Source organism: Plodia interpunctella, chromosome Z, assembly GCF_027563975.2.
Source record: "Plodia interpunctella isolate USDA-ARS_2022_Savannah chromosome Z, ilPloInte3.2, whole genome shotgun sequence".
NCBI lineage: Eukaryota > Metazoa > Arthropoda > Insecta > Lepidoptera > Pyralidae > Plodia > Plodia interpunctella.
Genome location: NC_071324.2, coordinates 2,221,236 through 2,235,649, shown reverse-complemented (window position 1 = coordinate 2,235,649; position 14,414 = coordinate 2,221,236). Strand labels below are relative to the sequence as shown.

Genomic DNA, 14,414 nt, shown 5'->3' with positions numbered 1-14,414 from the left:
TACTGGATTGATTTTGATCAAATCGGGTAAGCAACTTTTGGACAACAAGGATAAGTGACCAAAAATCTCAAATGTATTTGTGCTTAGAATACACGTTTAACTGTTAGTCCCACGTTTAGCTGTATTTGCAGTCGTTAAACCTCACCAACCCTCATTGGACCCATGTTTTGCACCATGGCATATATTCTCTCTATCCGTCCATAAGATGCGACAAAGGTATTACAAAACTTTTTTTCAGACAGAGCTTAAAAATAACTAAACTTATGTAGGTAATCGCACATCTACCTACCTATAGTGCATATATAAGGCAGTTGTGAGAGCGAATTTGAAATGAATTTGGCTAGACTTTGTGCAGTACAAACGTAACCTGGTTGTAAACCTGGCAATGAAAACATACTATCAGCGCTTTTCAGAGATAATATATCGAATATTGCTGATACAAACACTATCTTGCACGATCTCCCATGTATTAAAAGTGACGTCACAAATACACATTATCATTATCCAAAACTAGGTACCTAGGTACCTTGATATGCACAAAATTGACATCGAAAGTGAACATAAATGCTAATAAAGCCAACGGGTAAAATATGCTTAAAACCATCGAAAATAATTGAAAAAGTGATCTTCAATTGCATTTAAATTCAATTCAAAAAGTTACATTAACCGATGAGTTCGCTCGAAATTTTGTGACGGTGATTTTTTGTAAATGCAGAAAAATTGGGGAAAACTGACGAAGTAAACTTCGATTGCCTGAGAATCGGGACAGGAAAAGCTCCAACTAATTAACTAAGTAGTATATATATCGCTCTCTGAGTAACATCACTGAGTTTTGTCTTATTTGATTTGCTGCAGCACAAACATTCATTGTTTAATCTGTATCTTTTTAAGATATTTAGCGTGTACAATCTCATGTGTTTTTGTAAATCATATGCGTCTGTGGCATTTTAAATAAAATTAATAAACATATTTATATTCCAATCTAAATATCGAATTATTCAACATTGGTGACTAATTGAATTTTCATAAATTCGCCTAAATAAAAGCACAGGTAATGCAAAGCCGATAATAATATAAATATTTTGCAAACTATGGGGGAATTCAATGTAAAACATTTTTTCTGTGCCAGTAAGGGTGAAAAGTCACCCTATTATTATGCATCTGCTGTCTGTAGAGGGTCCTCCCAAATATAATTAGGTAGACACTTGAAATTTTCATAAAACGTTTTATGGTGTTTTCGTCCTAAATATCCATATGATATAATATTTTACTATCATCGTCAGCATTCCGTGACCTACTGCTGGGTTAGACCACTCTCGACTTTTCCATTACACTTCTTGTTCGACTATAATGTGGCTATGATAATCGCTACATACTGATTATTTTGAATACATACTATTGGAGAAATCTGTTGCATACGCGTTGCATACAATTTCATCCATTAGGCTGTATACACATTAGGTCTGTCCTGGCCTTAAGCCTTAAACTCGCCTTTAGTCAGTCTTGTTCGTGTAAATTGGCCGTGTCCTATCATCTGTACACGTTTCGTTCCACTGATAACAACGCACCAAGTGTTTCAAAGAGCTATTTTACAACATCTAGCATATATTTAAACCGCCATTCTGAACGTGGGTTAATTTGGTCCTTCGTGCCCACAGATACAAATTGCGAGTACAAATTCAAAATGTTATTCAACTTAAGGCAATATACATTGCTTATGGACGTCAAAGTTTTTCTTAAAAATAAGCCGCCGACTTCCAAAACGTAGGTGTAGGTGCAACAAATTTCACCGCAGCCTCTTTTTATAAATACCTCAATTAACAAATGTGAGTCATATCAATAGTTGAATTAATAATATTATTTAAATAATATTATACAGCTTAGAGTTAACCTACACATCTATGCTGTGGTAATAACTACGAATTTTCATTGAATTTAGGTAGATTGATGTATCGACTACTAATATACACAAGTAGGACTATAAATAAATAGATATGGACAAATCATACAAATTGAGTTACCATCAAAGTATGTATTAAACACTATGGTGAATCGATAATAATCAAGTGATTAAATCGTGGATCGAAAGGTCTCTGGTTCGAATCCTACTCGTGCAACATGCGATCGTATACAAATGTGACTCATGTATAGTAGTTTTCATGGACCACCACTTGCTTCCGGTGAAGGAAAACATCGTTAGACATCGGTGGACAGTTTAGTTCACTAATGTGTATGCGACTACTTGCCACGAGATGGCGGTAGGTAGCAGTAAAAGTCATATTGAATGCCTTTATACGACTTATTTACACGACACGACACTATATAGAAATTCTTCAACTGTTGTTGTTACTAAACCTTTCATTCAGAAAGTACTACAAAGTTTTTTTTCAATGTAGACTCAGTTCTTAGCAAAAACATTTTCATCTTAAATAACTGGCAACAGGCGTGAAATTATAAAAATAGGTACTTCATAACAATTTTGACGTAGCAAATAAAAACAATATTCACGATAAATAAAGAATGTAGGCAAAACTTATAATGGATATGGTTGTTTTCAATAGAAGAAATCAGGGGGGTGAAAATATAATCCAACAAAATACTATCCCACTCTAAAATCGTGTGACGTATGTGTAAAACATGATAAAATTCGTATGCAAGGCTGATTTTCTGATAAACACGTTATCGATGTTATCTATGACCTGAATTGTAATCAATACAATTTAAAACTACTCTTTTGATAAGTGACTATTCAATTTTAACAACTAATTACACTGATTTCTTTCTTGTTCCATTTTATGACCAATTGCAATTGGCTTAACTATATATAGTAACATTTCCCGTCTATTTTCTTTGACAAATTGTTACTTGTGTATAACAAAGATAACACGTGTTATCTAACATTTTGTAGCATGCTGTGTGCGGCACCTGTACGCCTTTGATCCGAGTTGAGTGGTAGAAAAATACCTATGCCTAGTTAACCTTTTAAATGTTTTTGTAAAAAAGTTAAATGAATTTAAAAAAAAAATGAATTAGCAGTAAGGATTATTAGTATATTAATTTTTAAATTTACCTTAACTATAAGGTTAGGTTATTGAACTATCAATACTAACTAATATTATAAATGCTAAAGTAAGTTTGTTTTATACCTCCTCACGCTCAAGCTACTCAAGCAATCTTCTTGAAATTTTGCATACATGCAGTTTGAAGTATGGAAAAGAAGATAGGGTACTTTTTATCCCGGAAAATTAACGCGGGCGAAGACGCGGGCAAAAGCTAGTAAATTAACAAATCTGAGGGAAAACGCTCAACCTCATGTCATGCGCAGGAAGAGCGATGTTGGTCAATTGTTCGAAACACCCACGTTACGGGCCTATTTTTAGTTTATAAACCAATCTGACAAATGTAATTATGTTAGTTTCCATTCATAGACCACCGGTGATCAATAACATAAAGCATAGAGTCGCTAATCATTTATTGCTCATAATAAATAGTTAATAAGAGTGATAGTAAATTCAAGTATTTTCTGTAATGTCCGTAATTAATCCCACTAATACGGAATGTAAGGTATGCCACAAACATTTCTCGAATCCAATGCACCACTTCTAGATATTTTATATGATACTAGCAACTGTCCAAGTCCGTATATAAGCCTCTTACCTAGTGTTACTCAATGAACCGACTTCTCGGAAGGAAGTAAAGTTTTTCCCAGACATTGCGCTCGATTCAAGTATCAAGCGAAATTAAAACCAAACACTATTTCAATTTTCAGTATTCCTACTCGAAAATTTTAAATTTTCAACAATATCGTGGTGGTCTAGTGTTTAAGAGTAAACCGACAGATCCCAGGTTCCTATTCGTGCCTCAATGGCCACGACCCTCGACCATGAGGAATAAGACTATAAGATAATATGTATGCACTCAACAATGCTGCGCCGTTAGTGATGTGGAAAGGTAAACGTGAAACAGCGTTTCACTGGTAAAAATCAGTTTTCACGTCAATACATTATACGCAATAATCACAAGCTCAAAATTAAATAACACACAGATTCTTGTAACATTGTAATTTTTGAAATTATCAATTACTTTAACATGAAAGCGGTTTTCATTTTGTAGACCGAAATGAAACCGCATATATTTCGAATTGGTTGAAATTATCGATGATGTGTTTCAAAAATAGTTTAAATCTAATTTTTGCGGCTTTCGAATCAAACTGCGTTAACTCGAGAACGGAACTTCTCAATATATTTTTGTGTAATTTATTGTGTTTCACATATATATGTGGATCTGTATATATATCTGAATAAATGGTTTGCGAATTTGCATACTCAAATCCAGTTTTTCCCCAGCACTACTATCCACTCGTATAAGAGGATGCATAAGGCCTCAATTACACTGCACTGAGGCGGCTAACAAGCGAAGGGGCTCTGTGCTATATTTATAGAAAACTAGCTGTTGGCCGCAGCTCCATTCGCGGCAGAAACAGTAGCATGTTCGACCTCGGGCCAATAGCTATATAATCAATCAATATCAATACATATAATAAACAGTAGAAAAAAAAATACATTAAATATATTTACAAAAAAAAAAACAAAATTAGGCGATAGAATCATAGCAATAGAGTAATAACTTGAAAAAAATATAAATATAACAGAAATACAGACAGACAGATTTTTTTTACAAACGTACACGCTAATCTGCGGATCTACTGGACGGATTCGATTTCGGAACGAAACACGTATCGGATATCGTAGCGAAAAACGGGGAATTGAACTAAAAAGATGAATTTGAATCATAGTAATAAATAAATTTTACCAGTCTTAGAATTACGCGATTAAAGAATAACTGAAATTTTACTTAAGATTCCTTTTAAGAACCGAAATACACGCGTGCTACAATGGCAATGCTTTCAAAGATATGACAAAATTTATATAACACATTTCAGGCTTCGTCCAAACACTCAAAATGTGACGTTACGTTATTGAGCCATAGCTATGTTTGTTCGATTTCGGCCCAAATATAGGTTTACTCCCAGTATTTGTCTAGTATCTTCTCAATCTTGAAAGTTGGGTTTTCGCCCGACTGTTTGGGATAAAACTTAGAAAAACTGTGCCTAAACACATCTCTGTTTAGGGCTCTAGACATCTACAATATTGCGTTTATTGAGATGGCTTCTTGAAAAACTTGTAAGGTACAAAAAATAAGTTACTTATGAGGATTGTGTTTCTATTTGTTACTGAGACACATATTTGTTAATTGACGTCTTTGATGAAAATGCTGCGGTGAAGTTTGTTGTGCCGCTTCTTCTTTACCTGCTCGTTGGAAGTCGGCCGTAGACTTAAGTTTCAATTTTAAGTAAAGTAAGTTCATTGACTTAAAGAACTTACTTTACTTAAACTTAAGTGTGATAATGTGTATATCATATTGAGTTGAATAAATATTTTTTCATTTCAATTTATTTAACATTTTTTAATATACTTCTCCAACCAAATTTGAATCTTCGTAAAATGAACAAGTTGCTAATGTTAACTGCATTTGAAATAACAATAAGTAATTCAATAGGTATTTAATCGACTTGCCCATTGTAGCATATAATCAGATTGAGAAATATTCATTGAATAATACAAATTAGCAAATAAATATAATAAAATTACGCAATCATTCTAACCTAAGAGTCTTGAATTGAAAATTGAAATCTATAGAAAACTAGATGTTTACTCGCGGCTTCGCTTAAATGCGCTCGGGAATTGACAATAACTTTTTTAACGAACCGATTTTGATGAAACAAACTTTAAAAGTTTTGCTGAGTTAAAACAAAGCAATTGCTGAAAGTTTTAAGTGAATCGGTTCAGTACTTTCGGAGAAAAGCGTAAATGTAATAAAAAAAATTAAAAAAAATTGTTTTTTTTTTTGCTTTCTATTATTCTTTTTAAGTGTCTCTCTATACATTTCAGTCAAAAATACGAAATGTACAGACTAAATATTTGTCTGTACATTTAGTATCTTCTGTCTCTGGGAATATACATTTGAAACAGTACACATGGCTATACTTGGGTCTTTAACTATATTCAAATTAAATTTTATCAAAATCGATTACATGTTCAACAGTTAAGGTGTGACGTGTCTGTCAAGTGCGTCACTTTTTTAGTTTAATTCTGCATGTGTGAGCGATGTGTAAATCCAAAATTTTGTCTCGAAGGTCTTATTACATTACATGGCGAGCAGAGCTGACCTAAAGATATAGCGGGATAGACAGAAATTTTGCATTTATTAATATATGTGATATACACACTACACCAGCTATAGGGTACGTATGAAAATACATTTCTATCCAACGTTCATTTTACCTCGACTGTTTTTACATGTTTATACGGGGGATTCTGTTATTCTTTGCCGGAGGCACATGTCGTTTACATTAGCCGAAATTTTCCTCTCAATATCTATAGGTAGTTTGTCACAACTGCTTCAAGAGCAGTGTGATTTTGTATTTAGGGAGCTACTCCAGGTTCTTCCCGTGTAACAAGGCATCAGTCAGCTAACTGTTACATTGGTGAAGAAATGATTGATGTGCTAATTATTAAATAGGAGCGATATAATTTTTACATATTATACAAGTTCCACTGTAACGTCTGTCTGTATCCACGGACCGCTAGTTAGAAAAGTTAAAATATTAAGTTATGATTGTTTAAGCAATGAAGAAAATATAGAGTATTAAACAAATCCGTAATGCTTTCAACGCAACGCGTAAAGAGAGACACTGCTCTAGACATTCTTGTGAAAATGTAGACGCCAAAGTTGCAAAATTAAGCTCGCTAACATGATCTTACAGTTACCATTTCACGCGACAATTTCCCAGAAACAAATGAGGAATCGAGAATGAATTCTTCGACAACCGCGTGATGCGAAGAAAGTGGCCGTTGGCATCATGTCAAACATGACATAACATGAACGAACATTATTCGAACGCTGGAACAGGCGCACGGAGGCGAATACGAACTCTGTTATATAATCTCAAATTTTCTCTAAGTGCCATTGTTTGTTTTGTTATTGAATTGTTTTCGCCAATTAGCAGGTTCAAGGACTCAAATCAGATTATTACAAAATGGCAAAATATTTCGATAAAGAACGAGGAAATATTTGTTTCGTAATGATAACCAAAATAAATCTTCCGAAACAGTGTTATCGAAACATTTGCTATGATTGCGATCGGTGGTCACGTGAAAAATATATTATTTTTTAATTATTTTGCAGTTCCACCAATGGGCTTGTATGACAGGCACGGCGAAGTGACGTCACAAATGTTGGGAGTCAAAAAACGTTTTGATTATACTTATTAAGAATAAAAGAATACTTAATGTTAGTTAAGATATAAAATTGATCAATTACCGTATTTCATTATTTTAATGCACTTATACATTTTAATTTATACACAGACAACTAAAACTTCATCCTGGTTTCCAGATGGGTTTACGCCTAAGGTAAACTGTGAGTAAAACAATGTTCTGGACACATCGCTTCCCTGTGGACCCTGGGCTCCGACGCATTCCAGATGAGAGAACCGATGTGAGAGAATGACGCGTCGGTGCGGCAACTCAAGGCCTTAAACTATAGTTTACGGCGAAATGAAAACGCATCGAGACATAACGTCACTGATATTTAATTATAGTGTTTAAACTATGTTTATTTCCTTATATATTGAATCATTTGTGTAGGTATGTGTACATCATTATTTTATTACCACATTGGTTATAAAAGACTGATGTATATATTATGCAGATATGCTTATATCCTGATCATTGAACATTTGCTGGTGTAATCTCACAAGATTATTAATTTGTATAATGAAGACATATTTTATATAACGGCAAATAAATCGTTAACAGTCATTATTAATGCCCCTGCAGCTGGCACACAGGTGTTTCTTTTAAATGAGGAGTAGGAAGAGCCAATCCGTCCCATCCGTCTTCTATATTATTTATCCTTAAAGCCCACCACGCGGACCCAATATAGCGTGGCCTGACGTTACATCTGGAACACGGTGGATCTAAACACATCTCAAGACCGATCTTTGCTAAAGATGTTTAACCGCCATTATCTATGCATAGAACGGCTTAACCTAGCTTACTTCCGAAACACGACGGATTTCAATAGACATTTTTGTCACCCATCATGAGACCGACTATTTCTAAAGTTGCTTAACCGCCACGACAGCACGTCAGCGCGCAAACCACTGCGCCATCGAGCTCCTCCAGAGTAGATACAATAATTACAAAATCACCTGGCCTATAATAACCAGTGCTAGCGACCTTAGGAATGACTGCGTGTTCTATAAATACGCCTGCGCCCGTGGCATGTACTGCGACATTCTAACAGCTTCATCGGCTTAGTGATCTTGTCTTTTGTTTTTATTTACTTTTACACGACAGCTCAGAGAGGTGTGTTATGTTTTCAGGGTTCCGTGCCTCAAGAGATAAAAATTGGGCCCGACTAAAAATCACTTCGTTGTCCGTCTACCACTAAACACTTATTAACACAGATTTATATGTGCCTGTTTAACATCAAAAGTCTTTAAGTCTACTGCCGACTTTCAAAGCGCAGATGAAGAAGTAGCGTAACAAGCTTTACCGCAGCCTTTAATTCAAAGACGTCAATTAACAAATGTAAGTTACTTTATTTATAATGTCATAATTAAATGACAAAAAATTGTTAAATTCAATCTTTTCTTTGAAAATTAACTAAAAACATTTTCCTTAAAAAACTCTTAGAGGTATCAGTTAAAAAATTCTATCTAATCGGGTCTAAGGCCTCTTTCAGCTGTGAAAAATTCAAACGTGAACGCAATGAAAACATTTGACCATTTATGGAGCATATTAGCTATTTCTCAGAGAACGAAAACCTGTAGAATACTTCCCGTTACCATACAATAGAAATCAATCAGCATTCTTACAGCACACGTTTAAGAAAACATTTGAAAACCACAATCGTCAGATGATACAAACTTTCGCATTAATAATATTAAACTTAGTTGTTGAGAAACGGTGGCTAGGCTAAAATGGATCTTGACGGTTACGTTTGTCGTATGCATTCCGAAAGATAGGCTCAGCTTCTTACCACCTGGATGCCCACTGTAAACAAGGCTGGCCTAGGGCGAGATGGATGGATGAACTTGGGAATTTCGTCAAAAGATAGATGATGGTAAAGACAAGAGACAGGTATACATCGAAAAATAATGGGGAGGCTTTTGGTACATGATGTAGCTAAGAAATATTAGTAAGGAAGTATGGATATATGGAATTATGATTATGGAAGTAAGCATATAGAAGAATTAATGTATATAAATTAATAAAAACACTTACTTGTTTCGTCCGAGTCATCTGACAGGTCCGATTTGTCTTCTATTTTCTGGAAGAAAAAAAAATTGAACATTTACAACATAACTTTATAACCTAATACGAATAACACATCGTCAAATAAACGCGTCTGGTCCCTAGGATATGACCACTCCATAAGCTCCCGTGGATGTCGCACGAGACGACTAAGGGACAAAGCCTAGGCAACAACAGCATTTGGGTTGACGGCAGGCAGGCGGCGGTTTGTAAAATCACATTATACAGACTGTATGTAAAGTACATACGCTATGGCAACGTGTTTTTACATAGTACGCCATGTACAGCAGGTGTTCAAATGGCCCATTCTAGCACAAATTACTGTAATTTCTTTAATCTGCAGCATTGACCTGCCCCCCGGCATAGCGGTTTTAATGTCAACTAAACGCTATTCCATTGCGGCTATATAATACTGCTTCGGTCATGTTTACCTACTTGTTATATAGGGTTGCCGTCTAAAGTAGATGAACACCACTCTTATTCATCCTCATGCTATCCCACTAACGTTGCAGCGTCCCTAAGCACTAGATCTGGTTTTTTAAAGATTTGTTGATTCTACCACTGGCCGCCTGCTTCACATAAGCTCTCTTTGGAAATGCAGTTAGCCTATCAGCGTTTAAGGCTTTTTATGTTCTTTATTATACTTGTATACAACTTAAATTTTATTGTACCAATTTAAGTTGTATACAAGTGGTTCCCAGAGCGTATGGGCCGATGCGGCCGCGCTGTCATTGCAATTTATCAAATTTTAACAAAGATATAAATCAGTTTTGCTATTTGACTTAAAATAATTAATCTGTAGTGGGGTAATGTCAATTTTATAAATGATTGACTTTAGAAATGATTCCTTCCTCAAGATAATTAACGAATCGTAATGACAGCGCGGCCGCAGCGGTCGAAACAATCTGAGATCCACCACCACATCTACTATGTTTTTTTTTAGTTTAGCAAAAAGTAAAAACTTTAAAAAATAATTTCGACCCAAATTCGTGAATTTTAATTCTTTATATATCATTATATATTATAGTTTACTCGAGCAAAGCTGGGATTGGCCATTAGTATATTTAATTACTTAAATTATTTATATCTCCATTCAAATACTTTTATTCCTTATTCTTTTGAGTATATCTATACTCTGGTCTTCTATGTTCTATAATAGTATTTATCTATACTGTAGTTTAAAGTTTTGTACAGCATGAGAAAGAGTGATTGATAATGTATTTCTGTGATTTCGGATCATAGTTATTCGACCAGTGCAGTTACTGAATTTAATATAGGTCTCCAATAGAATTTGTGGGAATAAGTAATAAAAATCCCCACATGACATGATTACATACATTTCAAATTAATAATTTTCGGCACAAAGCACAAACACTGGATTTCTTGTATTCATATATTCTTGTATTCATTCTTGTATGTCCAAACATATTTAACCAATTTCCTAACACCCTAATCTGTTATACGGGTTGCCTAACTAACTTGTAACAGTATGTTGAATCAAATGATGTATATTAGTTAAAATAAATTCTGTTCGTGTCTAGAACACGTTTATTTGACATACAAAAGGGTTTGAAACTGTGAATGTATTGTATTCGACATTAAAATCTCGTGTCCAAAGATTATCAGCAAAGACACATCTGTAATATTTTTTTCATCGTGATGTGTGCCCGACTTTTTAGCAAATCTGAGTTGGTGCCTACGTAAAACTTGGGACGATTATGTAGCACAATGCCTAGCATTGCAAGCAGCTGATAGAAAGTCGATGAGTTTAGTAAACAATTTATCTATATCAATATAAATATACACATAAGTGAAGAGAACATGGAAAAAGAAAAGTAGAATAACCAAATGGAATGTCAGGAAAAATATTTTAGTTTTTATAACAAAATATTTATGATTGTTGAATGCAAAATTAACTAAAATGGCCACAATGAATTACTACTAACGCAATATTGTAATAACAATTAATTCAAAACAATGGTGTTACATGTTGAATTTTTTAATTTGAATTAATATAGATAATTTTATGACTTGAGCTATATAAGTATAGATATGTCCTGTATGTACAGATACGTATGTATGTCCTTATGAAAATGAGCAATCAATCTAACATGTGAAATTTAACTTTCACACTCCATTTGCATGACAAAGTAGGTACATCCAACATCATGCATGTTCAAAAATAAAAATACAAATAATATGGTGCTTCTAATAGACAAATTCATTAAAATAATAAAATAGGATGCAAAACAACACTTCTATGCGGCAAACACCTGTCATGGAATGGTCTTAGTGTCGTCGAATAAACAAATAAATAAGGCAATTTAATGAATGAACAGCACATGCAAACATATAGTCAAGTCTAGTTAATCAACAAAGCATTCTATATAAGTTGTTTACCAGTGTATCTTGATCGCCCAACTCCCTGTAATAAGACTCGCTGCTGCCCCTGCGACTGCCAACACACATCGCTCTTCGCAAAAGACCGGATAACATCGAACAAAACCCACATTGTTGCATAGTTATTTATTCTAGTCAATTAACCAGAAAGAAAGCCGCCGAAAGCGACGTAGCGAAAGATTTTTCTCATCCACCCAGATAAAACAGTTTTCATCAATGCTTAACTCTTTATTATGGTGCGTGAAATCGAGATGGAACGCGAGGCAGACTCATGAGTCTCGCAAATAATCATGTTTACATCGATTCAATTTTAGAGTCCAGATTTACCACAATACGCGATAAGAGAACTAATACCGATAGCTGAAAGACAACTACAAGAAACCGACGAACAATAAATACGTCGCACGGCCATCGGCCGACGAGCTAGCTAAACCTACTCCTAGGCGCTCACCCGTTCGACTATCTCCACACCGCGTTCATTGCGCAAATAGATACAAGTACGTTTTTCCACATTGCGATTTACTAGAGAGCATGCGTCAAACGTAGCACCGCCCATTGCACTTCATAGTTCCACCCCTAACTTTCTTTTGATTAAATGTATATTGATATATATTTTTATCAAAGTATATTTTGTTGTAGAAAAGAATATTGTGAAATATTTGTTTGTATTGTAATAGTAAGTTTTAGGCCTTTGTTAGTTTGAAACTACCTACCATTTGATTAAAGTATCACATCTATAGATAAGAAGGCATTTTTTTAAGAAACCATGTGTGGAAATAGTAATTTTGAATAATATTTCTGTAGACTGAGAAAAACATAGACAGGGGATGGATAAAGCTAGTTACATGAGATAGAACTATTTCGCACTGTGCTGCGCGGTAGGCTGGACCTTGTAAAAGGCGGTGCGCGGTGAAGGACAAAAGATGTTAGCTCTCTGTCCCGTTTCTTCTCATGTGTTCTATTACACTTTTCTCTTTTCTGTGAAATGAAATATAAGATTTTCATCGTTTTCTCTGTCAATGAATAAAAAGCATTTTCAATACACTATATTTTAAAAAAAAAACAATAAGAATCATATCGGTGTATACACGATATTGCCAATAATATATTATAACTGCTAGATAAAAATACTTTAATCATTGAATAATTGGCTGTACTCCAACTAGTTAAATCAGATATTTATTCGTATGAGAAATACAATATTTCATATAGGTATGACAGTAATTTTGGAGTTTGTATTATAGTATGTATATGATGTCATGTCGCCAATTTTCGAGTCATAAAGCTTTAATGAGACCGATAAAATAGTAAATCTCGTAATTAATTCAACTTGCAAAATTATCGTGTTTGATTATTTCAATACCATTATACATTTTATTTAGTAAGACTAAGAAAGTATTTTAAGAGCATGTTTCACCACTTCCTAATAAATTTGGCAGAAATGCTAACAAACGTAGAGTATAAATAAAAAATCATTCCGAAAAAATCTCTCAGTTTAACCAAGTAATCGAAACATTATGGATATAATTATGGGTATATATATAACTATAATTATTCGTAAAAAGTTATGTACAGACTATTTTATGTTAAAGTATGTATTGTTTCGTTCTGTCAATGATCGTAAAGTGTCATAGTAACAAAACATACTTTAGCTTATAGTATATAACCTAACATTTTTATTATTAGTAGACTTGTTCATATTTAAAGTTATTTGAAAAATAAAATCATTATTCTATTGTACAGAATAAATAATTATTACATATAATATTAATATATTTAGAAATAATAGACTTATGACTAGTTTACGTTTTACCTCATCCCACAACCAATAAGAAAGAAGTTGTTAGGGAGTTTATGTTGCCATTTTGTATAATTTTATTTTCACAATTATTTCTTTAATTTTTGTACCTATATTTTTTTACAGTAGCTTTATTATAATATATTCAAACGTTCAATAAATTGGTTTGAGATTTTTCTTTTTTGTTTATCTTTCTATGGGTTTAGATAATTTGTATGAATCTGTCACGTTTAGAGTCATAATTTTTTTGGATGGTCAGGGAAATTTTTATTGCTATAATGAAAATAATTATCTAAATTCTAAGAAGTGATATTAGAATTTACTACTTATATAAATATGTTTTCTAAGATATTATAAGACATTTAAAGTAAAATCGACAGATAAACTTAGATGAAATGGTGAATGAATATAATATTTTATTTTTTAAATAAATAATAAAAAATACAAAATATATTATGTTCAATAAAATTGACGCAATAATTTACAACTTTACCCAAATCTTTTCAAGATATCAGTAAGTATAACGAAAACTCGATTTGGATATTATTGAAAATGGCGGCATGAGCATCTACGGTAAACAAACCCCATCAAGTTGCCATATAGTACCAGTCAATAATAATTTCGTTTGACATGCTGTAGAAGAAATAATTAAAATTGTCATTGTCAAAATACGCTCTTTAGACCCTATTGATACTATAGATAAATACTGCAAATATACTACTAGGAAGTAAGTTGTCGGAGTTAGTTACGTAAGTACATGATATAGTATTATTTCTTTTACGCCCAAGCTTACTTTAGTAGGTAGTTTTTTTTAGGTAGTTTAACTGTAACCA

The 14,414-nt window shown here is 33.5% G+C and overlaps 2 protein-coding genes across 3 annotated transcripts in view; one reads left to right on the top strand and one right to left on the bottom strand.

The window, feature by feature from the left end:
• The window catches only part of LOC128683331 (uncharacterized), a 109,842-nt gene extending 97,599 nt beyond the window's left edge, over positions 1-12,243 (bottom strand). For both annotated transcript variants that reach the window (XM_053768839.2, XM_053768838.1), the window contains exons 1-2: positions 11,784-12,243; positions 9,354-9,399 (exon numbers count right to left, since the gene is read on the bottom strand). In XM_053768839.2, coding sequence (XP_053624814.1) covers positions 9,354-9,399; positions 11,784-11,903 — 166 coding nt within the window. In that variant the 5' untranslated portion in view covers positions 11,904-12,243. The remainder of the gene's footprint in view (positions 1-9,353; positions 9,400-11,783) is intronic.
• LOC128683053 (DNA-binding protein D-ETS-3) overlaps positions 1-14,414 on the top strand; it is a 271,734-nt gene that overhangs the window by 71,479 nt on the left and 185,841 nt on the right. The gene's annotated exons all lie outside the window — the stretch shown is intronic.